The 14,486-nt window shown below is 36.9% G+C and overlaps 1 protein-coding gene across 1 annotated transcript in view; it reads left to right on the forward strand.

Annotated features, from left to right (window-relative positions):
* The window catches only part of FSIP1 (fibrous sheath interacting protein 1), a 214,052-nt gene that overhangs the window by 40,090 nt on the left and 159,476 nt on the right, over window positions 1–14,486 (forward strand). The window contains exons 6-8 of the mRNA XM_029236418.1: window positions 9,730–9,828; window positions 11,831–11,955; window positions 13,436–13,546. Of these exons, the coding sequence (XP_029092251.1) occupies window positions 9,730–9,828; window positions 11,831–11,955; window positions 13,436–13,546 (335 nt within the window). The remainder of the gene's footprint in view (window positions 1–9,729; window positions 9,829–11,830; window positions 11,956–13,435; window positions 13,547–14,486) is intronic.

Genomic DNA, 14,486 nt, shown 5'->3' on the forward strand with positions numbered 1-14,486 from the left:
CTGTGATTTGCAGAGGACTTGGGGAGAAAATCACGTAATTGTGCTGACTGGTACAGCTAAGTATTTTTGGTTTTTAACCTCTGTTATATTCTCAGTATTGCTTAGCAATTTCTCTTACATTCTCCAAAGTGGCTCTTCCAAATTGTTACTGTGTATTTAACCTCCCATCCTCTTATGCAAGTCCTTTACCCTGGCAGTCTTAGGGTTCAGAGAAAATGCACCAACTGGTTGGGAGTCCCTTCCAAATTCTTGCTTTCTGTCTCCAAATTGCAGTCTGACTGTGCTCCTCTACCCTCTTCCCTCTTCCCTTAGATGGAGGGCAGGTGCTCTTCTTCTCCAAGGCCGAAGTCAATAATGTCCCATCCCCTTCACTCTACTCCTGCCTCCTGATCCATCAGTTTTTCTGTCTCTTACCTAGAGCATCTCTCTTGTCTCCTCTGGGTCCTTCCCTTCAGCTAACCAGGCTTAAATGCTCTGGCCCTAAAACAGAATCAAAGAGCCGTCAAACCAACAAAACATACAAATAAAACCTCCTCCCTCGGTTCGTCACCCTACTCCCAAACAGGTACCATTCGGTTTCCCTCCTCTCCTTAAAGGTCAGACTTCTCGAGAGAATAGTCCGCACCTACTAGTGCTACTTGGTCAACTTCCATTTACTTCCCAACTGTATTTTCTCCTATCACACTACAGAAACTACTTCATCAGTGGTCCTCCTAAATTCTATATCTAGTGACATCCTCCCAATTTTCATCCTATTTGATGCCTCTGTCGCATCTGACACAGTTGACCGCTCATAGAATAGTAACTTTTTTTTTTTTTTTTTTTTTACTGGATTCATTATTTCCTGCTGGTTCTCCTCTCCCCCTCCTTATTTCCCATGGTTGAAACCTATTTCTTCTTTTGTATATTTTCGCTATCTTGGTTAATGGTTTCGTCATCCACCCAGTCTTTGTGATGGCTCATTGTATGTGTCATTTTGACTGGATCACAGGATGCCCAGATGTCTGGTTAAGCATTATTTCTGGGTGTATCTGTGAGGGTGTTTCTGGAAGAGACTAGCATTTGAATTGGTAGACTGAGTGAAGTGAATACTGTCCTGATTGTGGGTGGGCATCATCCAATACTTTGAAGGCTTGAATAGAACTAAAATGTAGAGGGGGGAGGGATTGGCCCTCTCTCTGCCTGACTGCTCGAGTTGGGACATTGATCTCCTCTGGCCCTCAGTAATAATTATTTTATTTATTCTAATTACCTTTAGTTGTTTGCTTTGAGTCTTGTTAGTTTATGATCACCTGGAAATAATATTAATTTTCAACACTTATTCCTATTCTGAGAACTTTATAAGGACATAGTGTTGAAATTTATTCAGTGTATTTCAATATCTATTTAACGTATTGTAAAGCTTTTTCTTCTTGACAAACTTAATTAATGTTTCAAAATTAATAGATTTAAATGCTAAATTAGTCTTTTATTCCTAGGTCAATGTATTTCTTGGTTATGGAGGATTATTATTTTAATTTAGTACCAGATTTGAATGGCTGAATTTATTCAGAATTTTTGCCTCTGTATTTATAAGTGAAATTAGCTGTGTGTTTGTGTGTGCGCGTGTGCCCATGTGCATGTATGTCATGGTGTAGCAGGTAGAGGTGGGGTTGGTGGTGGTTGTGTGTATGCTTTGTCAGTCTGTGTTAGCTTCATAAAATGAATGGGGCTAGCTGTCCATTTATTTCTAAGCTTTGAAACAGCTTATATAACATGGGGATTATCTGTTTCCCCCAAATTTGAAAGATTTCACTGGAAAAACCATCTGGTTCAAATAATTTCTTGGAGGCAATTCTCTGATTCTTTTCTCAGCTTCTTTCATATTTACTATTGTATTACAGTTTACTAGTCTTCTGGAGTCAATTTTGGCAATATGTCCACGTCATTGAGATCTTAAAGTATCCATTTCACTGAGATTTAAAATTTTACTAATAAAACTTCATATAGCATTCAAAAATGATAATTCTCCTTCTTATTGTTTATATGTCCCATTTCTTATTTCAAATTTTGTTAATTGTTTCTCTTTTTAATCTGGAATTTTTGTAAAGTTAATTTTTAATTTTAGCACAGTTTTAGATTTACAGGAAAAGTATGAAGAAAGTACAGAGATTTTCCATATACCTGCAACGAGTTTCCCTTTTATTAAGATTACTATGGTACCTTTGTTACAATTAATGAACCAATATTGATACATTATTATTAACTGAAGTCCATACTTTATTCAGGCTTTTAGTTTTTACCTGATGTCCTTTTCCTGTTCCAAGATCCCATCCAGTATACCACATTACGTTTACTCATGTCTCCTTAAGCTACTCTTGGCTACGCACTTTCTCAGACTTCCCTTGTCTTTGATGACCTTGGCAGTTTTGAGGAGTACTGGTCAGGTATTTTGTAGAATTTCCAGCAGTTATGACTTATGTCATGGTTTTCACATGATTCGATTTGTATTGTATGTTCTTGGGAGGAAGACCATAGAGTTAAAGTGCCATTTTCATTACATCCCATCATACTATCAGTATAACTTATCACTGTTGATGTTAACTTTGACCACCTGGCTGAGGAAGTATTTGTCAGGTTTCTCCACTGTAAATTTTCTCAATAGTTCACCTTTTCCGTACTGTCTTCTTCAGAAGAAAGTTACTATGCGCAGCCCATACTTAAGGAGTGGGGAGTTATGCATCACTTCCTTGATGGCAGAGCATTTACATAAACTATTGTGAATTATTCTTTATTATTATTTTTACATTTTATTTATTTATTTTTAAAATTTGGCTGCTCTGGGTCTTCGTTGTGGCTCTTGGGCTTCTTTAGCTGTGGCGCGGGCTCAGTAGTTGTGGTGCGCAGGCTTAGTTGCCCCACGGCGTATGGGATCTTAGTTCCCCGACCAGGGATTGAACCCCTGTCCCCTGCATTGGAAGGCAGATTCTGGACCTGGACCACCAGGGCAGTCCCATTGTGAATTATTCTGCATGGGGGATTCATCTAGTCTCCTTATTTATTTATTTCACTATTGACTTGTGGATATTTGTTTATACTTTGGATTATTTCATTGCTCAAAATTTTACAGCTTTGACCATTGGGAGCTTGTTCAGTTGACTCTTGTGTCCTTTTGTCATATTTCCTCCACTATGAGTTTTGTTTTGCTGTTGTTGTGAGCACTTCCTCACTTTCTGACTTCAGGCTCATCTTCTATGTTTCTTACCTGAGTCCTAGAATCAGCCGTTTCTCCAATCAGCTGGCTCCTCTTATTGGAGAATGATACTAGAAACCAGATCTGGGTGCTAGGTGTGCTTGCTGTTACTGGGGAGTTGTTGACTCTAGGCCTTCTGAGAAAGGAAGTATTTGTGTGTATGCTAACCTGTTACACACTTATCTATAAATATCTCTATGTGTAACCATCTGTATCTGTATTAGGCTAAACATAGGTTCATACTTAGGTCTCTGACTTTATTACCCCATGGATCATTCTAGCCTTTTCTCTTGCTTATCTGTAACCACCACTCCAACAGTGAAACACCTGACTCTCATCAAAGGCCATCCATTTACTTAATTGTTCAATTCTACTGTATGTGTGTAGTGATATCAGAATTGTTGACCTGTACCCCACAGGACATAACCTCATCAACCAGAGTACAGAGCTCACGTGCAGTTTCTGTTGCCTTTAGTCTTGCAGAGTCTACTCATTTCCACAGTTACTTAAAGTGAGCATTTTTCCCTTCACCCCCTCCAGTGAAATTATTTCATACACTGATAACACAGATTGTTTTATCAAATTCTGTATTTTATCCTGGGATTCTGTGACATCCTAAATAATCTTTTGAAAATTGCATACATTAAGGTTCACTCTCTGTGCTGTGAAGTTATAGGTTTCCAAAAATGTATAGTGTCGTGTAACCACTGTTACGGTATAATACAGAATAGTTTTACCACACTTAAAGATCCCCTCTGTGGATGAATGGATAAAGAAGATGTGGCACATACATATAATGGAATATTACTCAGCCATAAAAGGAAATGAAATTGAGTTATCTGTAGTGAGGTGGATGGATCTAGAGTCTGTCATACAGAGTGAAGTAAGTCAGAAAGAGAAAAACAAATACTGTATACTAACACATATATATGGAATCTAAAAAAAAAAGAAAGAATGGTCATGAAGAACCTAGGGGCAGGGAATAAAGACGCAGATCTACTAGAGAATGGACTTGAGGACACGGGGAGGGGGAAGTGTAAGCTGGGACAAAGTGAGAGAGTGGCATGGACATATGTACACTACCGAATGTAAAACAGATAGCTAGTGGAAAGCAGCCACATAGCGCAGGGAGATCAGCTTGGTGCTTTGTGACCACCTAGAGGGGTGGGATGGGGAGGGTGGGAGGGAGGGATATGCAAGAGGGAAGAGATACGGGGATATATGTATATGTATAGTTGACTCACTTTGTTATAAAGCAGAAACTAACACACCATTGTAAAGCAATTATACTCCAATAAAGATGTTAAAACAAACAAACAAAACAAACAGAGGTCCCCTGTGTGAATCGCCATTGAACTCTCCCTTCTTCCCCCAAACCTCTAGCCACCACAGATTTTTTTACTGTCTCTCTAGTTTTGCCTTTTCCAAATGTTGTATAATTGGAATCATTCCGTATGTAGCCTTTTTCAGAGTGGGTTTTTTAACGTAGCAATATACAGTTAAGATTCATCCATGTCTTTTTGTGACTTGATGGCTGATTTCTTTTTGTCACTAAATATTTTTCTATGGATGTACCGTTTGTTTTTCCCTTCATCTATTGAAAGATATCTTGATTGCTTCCAGTTTTTGATGAATACGAATAAAGCTGCTTTAAACATTAGTATGCAGATTTTGGTGTGGACATAAAATTTCCATTTTGGGGGGTAAATATGTAGGAGCAGGATTGCTGGATCATACAATAAGTGCTTAACTTTGTAAGAAACTGCCTGTCTTCCAAAATGGCTCTACCATTTCATATTCCCACCAGCAAAAATGAAAGTTCCTATTGTTCTGCATCCTTGCCAGCAATTGGTATTGTCCATTTTTTGGATTTTAGCCATTCTAATAGGTATATATTGATATCTCATTGTTGTTTTAATTTGCATTTACATTTCCCTAATGACAAAGGGTGTTGAGTATCTTTTCAGGTGCTTGTTTGTCATATATATATTTTCTTTACTGAGTTGTCTGTTTAGGTCTTTTGCCCATTTAAAAAAATTGGATTGGTTGTTTTCTTGTTGAGTTTTAAGAGTTCTTTGTATATTTTGGATACAACTCCTTTGTCAGATATGTGTTTTGCAAATATTTTCTCCCAGCCTGTGGCTTGTAATTTCCTTCTCTTAACAGTATCTTTTGCAGAGCAGATGTTTTAAATTTTAATAAGCTTAACTTACCAATTTTTTCTTTCATGGATCATGCTTGTGGTGTTGTATACAAAAACTCATCACTAAATTGAAGCTCATATAGATTTTTATCCTGTGTTTTAGAAGTTTTATAGTTTTGCATTTTACATTTAGGTTTATAATCCAGTTTGAATTAACTTTTGTGAAAAGTATAAGGTCTGTATCTATGTTCTTCTTTTTTTATTTTTGTTTTTTGCATGTGGACATCCAGTTGTTCCAGCACCATTTGTTTAAGAGATTATCCTCTCTCTATTCAACTGTTTTGTTCTTTTGCTAAAGGTTAGTTGACTGTATTTTTGCAGGTCTATTTCTGAACCCTCCATTCTGTTGCAGTGATCTATGTGGCTATTCTTTTGCCAATACCATGCTATCTTGATTACAGTGAGTGTTTTCTCTTTTTAAAATTATACTTGAGGATTTTTCTTTTTATACCTTTGTGAGCCAGTTTTGAATTTCTTTGCTAATTCTAACAATTATCTTTATTTCTTTTCTTGAACTTGTTATTGTTTTCTCTAGCTTCTTCAGTTAAACTAGTTAAGCTCACTTTATTTTCTCTTAAAATATGTGTCTGCTAGGGCTGCCATAAAAAAAATACCACAGACTGGGTGGCTTAAACAGCAGAAACTTATTTTCTTACAGTTTTGGAGGCTAGAAGTCTAAAATCAAGGTATTGGAAAATTTGTTTTTTGGTGAGGTCTCTCTTCCTGGCTTACAGATGGCCACGTTCTCACTGTGTCCTCACATGACCTTTTCTCTGTGCACAAGGGAAGAAGAGGAGCGGGGTGAAGATATCTCTGGTGCCTCTTCCTCTTCCTGTGAGGACACCAGTTCTATTGGATTAGTACCCCACCTAATAACCTCATTCAACTTTAATTACCTCCGTAAAATACAGCCACACTGGGGGTTAGGGCTTCAATGTATGAATTTTGGGGGGGTTACAGTTCAGTCCATAACAATATGATAAAAGCCCCATTGCTATAAATTTGTTTCTGCATATAGATTTAGCTTTGTACTACATTCTTTGTTGTATTGTATCATCATTATTCTCTACAGGTTGTTATTGTACTCTTATTTCTTCATTGACCTTATAGTTAATTAGAAAATGGTGCTTTTCCCTTGTTCTCCAGGATTTTTTTAAGCCCTCTGTTTTAAAAGTCAATGTGGAAATCTGTAACACTGTGGGCATTGTTTTGATATTTTGAGTTTATTGAAATTTCCTCTGTAGTCTAATAGGGTGGTTCTTAATTGTAGGGGACATTTGGATGTGTGCATTTTTGGTTGGTGTCATGATGTGCAGTGGGAAGAGGTCAGTTTCTACCTAATCGGGGCAAGTGAGAACTTCTGGTTCTCTTCTATGCCATAGGCCAGTCATGCCATTGTGTGTCATATGTTTCTCTCTGTGTGTCTGTTGGGGTGGGGAGGAGAGGGAGAGAGGGAGAAAGAAAGGGTGAATATATTAGGCCCTGCCTTCCTCTAAATATGCCACACTGCCATTGCTGCTTTGGAGCTGTCAGGGGTAGGTGTGGAGCACTGTGTGTGGAGTCTCCTCCCAAGTTCCAGGTATGCAGTGAGGCAGAGCCCACAGGGCTCTGGTTTTCCCATTCTCTTTGGTGATCTCTATCCAACTCCAAGATTTCACCTCTAATGGGATGAGTGCCAGGGAGCAGCCTCACGTGTGTGTCACTTGTGTCTTCTGCAAACTCATCCCCTCTGATGGTCTTCTAGGTCCTTCCCATTGTCTGGGATGGGCTTTCTTCTCTAGGTGGCAGGAAGCAACTTAAATCAATCCTGCAATCTTCCTCTTTTAAGACTCTTGTTAAAAATTGCGCTGAAAACTTTTGAAAATTGTAAAGCACTATAAAATTGAAAGAGTCTTTCATTCAATTAAAAAAAAGTTAATAAAACAATTGTGCTCAGTCTTTCAAGGTCTGGCCCTTGATCTCTCAAGGGAGACTTTTTTCCCCCAGATGAATGTTTGTAGTGAGGAAATTTGAAAATTTTCCTATTAACTTCTAATTTTGATATAATTTCAGACTCAAAGTCTGAAAAGTATGAAGAATTCTCAAATACCCTTTACACAGATTCTCCAAGCGTTAACATTTACCACATCCTCTGTCTTCCTGTCCACAAGAGGACACACACATGCACACAAATCAGGAAATAAGTATCGATACAATACTATTATCCAATTGACAGCCTTTCTTCATGCTTTGCCAGTTGTCACACTAAAATCCTTTCTAGCAAAAGAAAATTCAAGATAATGCATTGCATTTAATTGTCATGTCTCTTTAGTCATTCTTTGTGTTTTATGACATTAGCATTTTGGAAGATTATAGGCCTGTTATTTTGTAGACTGTTGCCCAGTTTGGGTTTGTTTATGTTTCCATATATTGGGTTCAAGTTATGCATTTTTGGCAGAAATCCCACAGAAGTGGTACTGTGTTCTTCTCCATGAATCATATCAGGAAATGCATGATGTTGATTGTTCCATCACTGATGATGTTAACTTTGATCATTTGATTAAGGTGGTGTCTGTCAGGAAGTTATCTCATGGAAGGGCACTCTGAGGCTATTATCCTGTTATTCTTCAAACTTTCACCCATGAGTTTTATTATCCATTGATGATTCCTACCTGAATCAGTTATTATTATGATGGTTACCAAATGGTTATTTTCTAATTCCATCATTTCTTCTACATTAATTAGAATGTTTTTTGACTATAAGGAAGAGCTTTCTAATGGAGGACTTTTGGAATTTAGAAAATGCTTTTTCTCTCTCAAGGAGTTGAGCTCCTGCAGTTGAATGTCTGCCTTTTACAACTGTTGTCTTTTAAACTCAAGACTGAGCTATGAGGCCTTTTTCTAGGCTGTACCCATCTTCTGTCTGAGACAATGACTACCCTGCGACTATGGGTGAAGAGCCACAGGGTCACACGAATGATTTCAGCCTAGGAAAAACCCCTGGGTTTAAAAGCTTCAGTATCACCTTGCTATAATAATTTTTAGTATTGCAAGTTTTCATATTTTTGTGTCTTTCTAGGTACTTTAGTTTAAAATTGAGTGAAACTGCTATTAAAGAGGAATTATGTGATCAAAAATAAATATATTACCACTTTGGATATGTGATGCAACTTAAACCAATAACAGAACGTTGCCAAATTGCTGACTCGATGAGCCTGCTTTAATGAATATTTTAAGACCCCTAATAATAGTGGTTGCAAAACAACTAAAGTTTGAAAAGAACTTTAAACCTTTTTGCTTTCTGAGTAGCTTACCCCTCTCCCTGCAAGGCTTATACCACTAATTTGCTAGATTAACTCATCAAAGATTGTACAAGGATTATGGTTGTAATGTCAATCCTGGTGATGCCAGATTATTATGAATTCCAAATTAGGCAATTGGATTGATGAATTTTTTTTTTACTGTCAGAAGTTGTACGTTATGAATTTGGTGGTGTTTGTGTGTTAGGGTGAACGTATCTTGCCTGTATTGTCTCCGAGTAGATGCTTGAATCAGATTTGTTTCAGAGGTAGGTGATGAATCCTGTAGTGTCTTCAAGACTTGTCATGTTTTCTTAAGCAAAAACATTTCTGTGCCATAACCTGGCAGATTCTCTCATATTAAGGCAAAGTGATATTTATTTATGTTAGCAGTTTCTTGTAAATATACAGTGTCTGAAGTAGCTAGTAGAACATGAAACAAATTACATTAAACAAAAAGAGTTAAAAACCACAATTTCCTAATTTCTTTATGGGTATTATCTCAAGAGAGTAAATAAAAGAAAAGAAGGCTAATTGCTAAGTGTCTCCCCAGTTTTCTCTCTGAAACACATTCTGTTATTTTAATGACTGACCCTATATCTGAAATCTAAACCTTGGGGATCTAAAATAAAAAATAAAAACACGAAGTTATGCAGTGTGCACATTCTCCGTATTAAGAATATTAGACTTTGGGTACATTATCTCCAGTTAATTAATGTGATATTTTAGTGCACCCTTGTACATCCTCTTTGCACAGAAGTTCTAGGGAAATTCTGTTGATTATCTTGATTGCTCTGTTTCGAGTGGCTCATGTGTACAAAGATGATTATCATTTCTACCTGAAAGTGACATTGTCTTTTTTTTTTGAAAGTGACATTGTCTTAAGAAACATGTGTGGAGGGAATTGAGGAATATTGCAGAGAACATTAGGTCTTATCTTTTTTAAAATAATTGTTCACATAAACAGTTCCTTATTTATTTTGTGTGTATTGAACACGTGATTTTTAAATCAATAGATCCTTCTTGCTACGAACACGAAGATACCTTTTTCTCTGTGTTTCACACTCAAGTCCCTCCAGAAGACTATGAAAACTGTATACAGAATGTCAATAAAGGTATGTGATTTTACATACTGTCACAAGAAGATACTAGCAGTATGTAGAAATATTCACAGGTGAAACGATTTGATGTGATTTAATTCAGTGGTGAGTGGAAGTAGGTGAGGTTATAGATGAAACAAGATTGGTCATTATTGAAGTTAGTTGTTGAGGGTCCATTATACCAGTCTTTCTACTTTTGGATTGAAATTTTGTATAATAAAGAGCTAAAGAAGATCTGGCTGCAAGTAATAGAAACCTAGCTTTAAGTGAAAAAGAAAATTTATGGAAAGAATCCTGCTGGGAGACAGCTTCTTTGATTCCCAAGAGCATATCCTGTGGCTAGTCATTGAGAGGGCAATTCAATTCCTAAATCCTAGAGAAGAGACCAACTGATCTGTCTTGGGTTAGGTGCCCACCCTTGGTTCAACCAACTCGTCCAACCTAGCAAGGGTTGGGGTCACTATAGGAACATGGCAGCTTCTGCCCTGAATCAGGATGGAGAGAAGAGGACATTTCTAGGGAGATAATTCCTACCAGACAATCTAAGGTTTAATCCTACAATTTATTAAAAGTATATTTTAAAGAAACTATTATAAATGTAGACAGAGATGCATTTAATTTGATTTATTTTAATGTTGTATTGTTTAAGAGAATATGAAACTTCAGCTGAATGAATAGACTTCATATTTCAACTTAAAAGACTGTATACAATTTGGATTATGGGAAAAAGTTATATATTTTATATCTAAGAAGGCCACTCACCAAAAAAGTAACTCATACTTTAACTATTGATAGTTTATTAAAAAAAATCATGTTATTGATTAAAGAATAAAACCCCAATTATAAAGGATAGAAAAGTAAAACTTTTCTTTTGTCTGAAAAGAAATTAAATCCAGAGATCTCACCCTTTTCCTTGTTCTTTTCAGCTAGTGTTATCAACATTTATTCTTTAATTATTAAATTTGTACTGAATCTTTGATAATAAGCTGTAAATACACCAATTGAAGTAACCTCTCTTATAAAACAAAGGTAACTTTTAAGTAAGCCTTGTCTGCATTGAGCTACTGGCTAGTGTTTTTTTCTGTTGGACTTTAATATGGCAATTTATCCTATTTTGTAAGGTGGACTCCATTTGTCATTTAAGAAGACTCTTCTTAATGTGTATTTTTAGAGCTTTAATGAAGGATTCACATAATTTTTTAAAAAATGCTTTAAATGTGACTACAATGAAAACAAGATATTTTATAAAGGGGATAAGAGTCCACAAGTATTTTTCTTACTCTTGTCTTGAGTACTCAGGGTCTGGACAACTCAGAGGCTGACTCAAATCTCTTTTCAAAGGTTGAGAAAAACTGATAAATTGAAATGGGTTTTAGGGGTTTGTGCAGATAGGATGTGGAACATCCAGGACACTTATGCCCAGACTTTGCTTAAAAGACAGGTTTGAACAAAAAGTTTATTGTTCTGAGAGGGTGATGGCAAATTAATAGAGTAGTGGGTAATGACTCTAGTCTTTAGGGAAAGTTTTATTTCATATAAAGACTAAAATAAAATATATTTTAAAATTCCCATGACATCAGAGATTTCTCCTTTACTTATATCACTTGAAGTTCTTTTTGTGTTTCCCATGATTCCAAAGGAATCAGCATAAGAAGTTTGATACAGGATAATGAATAACAAAAGAAGTTTTATGAGAACTTCATGGAAAATTATGGGAACACATTTATCTTTTTAAGAATAAATCTCTGGGGAATTCCCTGGTGGTCCAGTGGTTAGGGCTCTGCGCTTTCACTGCAGGGGACACGGGTTCGATTCCTGGTCAGGGAACTAAGATCCTGAAAGGCGTGTGGCACAGCCAAAAAAAAAATCCCTGTATGTATTAAGTTTCTGGATCTGGAATTTAGAAGTACTTCTATGTGTGTTTTATTTCTTATATATCCTAATATATGCTTAAGGTAAAATTTTAGCATAATGGACAATTATAATTCTGAAAAATTTTGAACTTTCTTAATATTAGATTTTACGTATGGTGTGGAAAGAAATGAGTCATTGATCAAAGCAGAAAAGAAACCTTTCTCAAATACAGAAAAAATTGAGCTCAGGGGTAAACACAGCCAGGATTTTATTAAGCGAAACATTGAGGTATGTACTTAGAAATTTAGAAGCCAGAATGTGGGATGAAGTGAGCTGCAAGCATGGAAATAGTTGTGTTCATTGTCTTTAAATATTTTTTTTGACCATGATGCACGTGTATGTAATTGAAACACTATATACAACTGATAGAAAAGTTTTATGAGCCAGTACTTAACTTCACTATTTTCTTCTCCATCCTATCCTATTCTATCCCATCCTACCCCTTTTAAAATTGCTAGCTGCAACTTACTACATTTGTTTCATTATGCAGAAATGAATCTGGTTCCTGCAGTTTGAAAAACATTTATTTAGAAAATAGTTTTGGACAGTGTTTCCCAGATTTTAAATTGCATATTTAAAATCAATTTTAAAATTGTTTTATTAAAGTAATGAGACTGATTTTATAACTGGTGCATTTAGAAATTTGAATGGAAAATTCTCCTGGCAGAGTTGGAGAGGCCAACTGGTTGTCTGCCCACTGCCCCTGCCCCTTCCGCCCAACTCTAGCAGAGCTTCCTGGCAGCCTGTCACTTGTCTCTTGCTCTGATTAGCTCCCTGATTTAGGGGCTCAACCTTGGTCTTACAGGCCCTGCGGTCTCACTTGGTTTGTCCTTAAGGCAGACTTAGACTAACTAAGGGCACAAGAACTCCTGTATTAGACCAGAATGCAAATTAATTTATAGCAAGAAATATAAGTATGGGACAGAGGCTCATGGCAAACCACTCAGGCAGTTAGGTCACTAGAAAGCTACATTGGTGAGTATGAAGTGTTAAGAGGAGAGAGTTAAGTAATTCTTCATAGTTCAAGCCTGATGCTTTTTCCACAGTTAGCACGTCTTTTCCAGGCAGACTGGATTCATGGGTCAGCCTGCTGCTGTGAGGACTGACCTCTGGGACTCTCGATTTTTCTGTGCTCCATCTTCGTATGATCTGAAGGAGACCTTCTCCAGCTTGCTCTGTCTCTTTGTGCTGGCTCATTATATGTTGATTTAGTGTTTAATTTTCCAAGAGCAGAAAGGTTTTCCCCGTATCCAAGTTCTTGCTGACACAGACAGCAGCTCCACCATATATTTCCCTTTTAACAATAGTAACTGAATCTTATTTAAACCCCTGATATGATATTCTTGAAATTTAAAAGCAGTTTCATTTAGTGAATATATGCCACATAGGAAGTGGTAAGATTCCTTCCAAATGTCTCAGCAAATATGTTTTTGCATTGATACATATTATATAAAGAGAGGTTTGCAAACTGCCCATGTTTTAATTTTAAATAAAATGTTTGTTGAAATGGTTGAATATCTTTGCTTGGAGAATAGACCTCTATCAAAAATTTGGCATAAAGTAAAATTACCTAGCAAATGAAAATGCCTACTCTCACAAATTTTACCTTAGTGTTTCTGTATTGTAGAAGCCTCAGGTCCCATTTTTATTTTTCCTGAAGTATGAATTGCTTTGAGTATTTAATATTTTCCATTCATACATTCTGTAGTTGGCCAAGAATTCAGGACAACCAGTAGTTATGATTGACAGAGAGAAGAAAAGGCTGGTTGAACTTTTGAAGGACTTGGATAACAGTGATTTGGGGCTGTCCAGTTCTGAGGTAAGTAAACTCTGATATTCCACAAGCTCTACACTTCTTAATTTTTATTCCTTTAATCATGTTATTGACCCATTAGCATAAATTTGTAGTAATTTTTCAAATTATGGAGCAATATTTCTGACTTAAAAAAATCCCGTTTTGGGCTTCCCTGGTGGCGCAGTGGTTGAGAGTCCTCCTGCCGATGCAGGGGACACAGGTTCGTGCCCCGGTCCGGGAGGATCCCACATGCCACGGAGCGGCTGGGCCTGTGAGCCATGGTCGCTGAGCCTGCGCATCCGGAGCCTGCGCTCTGCAACGGGAGAGGCCGCAACAGTGAGAGGCCGGCGAACTGAAAAAAAAAAAAAAAAAAAAAAAAAAATCCCATTTTACAAACTTATTTTTATCTAAATTTTCCAATTTATTCTTGCCGATTCATTATTGACTCTCCTATGTCATTATAAGAGTGACTACAATTGGCTTTCACAATAATAACCTCTGCCTATGATGTGATGGGCTTGGTCATTGATGACATAGAATTGTGTTTCTCTGGATCCTTTTATTTTGGACATTTCTTATTATCCCTAAACTGGTTCCATGATATTTTAGCATAGTCTTCAGTAATCCTGAAGAGCACCATCCTGCTCCTGCCCAGGTACCGCTGGGCATCTAGTTCCCTGAAGAGTCTGGGGCGAGCACAGACTGAGTCTAAGGAGGGGAAAAGCGTGAATCCAGGGTGCGAATGCAGGTATTTATGGGGCCCAGACAGGCACATAAGGAGTGCAGTGGCTCAGTGTTTGCGCTTGTTTGCATACTAAACTTATAGCCGTATTCTTTTTATTTATTTATTTATTTTTAAAAGTTATTTCTGAGATATACATTTTAAAGTAATAACTAGAATTATGACATAACATTATATCAGAACATATAAGATTTTTAGAAATTTCATGTAATGTCTGAAACA

This window comes from Monodon monoceros, unplaced genomic scaffold (genome assembly GCF_005190385.1).
Source record: "Monodon monoceros isolate NGI ecotype Baffin Bay Population unplaced genomic scaffold, NGI_Narwhal_1 Super_Scaffold_21, whole genome shotgun sequence".
In the NCBI taxonomy this organism is placed as follows: Eukaryota; Metazoa; Chordata; class Mammalia; order Artiodactyla; family Monodontidae; genus Monodon; species Monodon monoceros.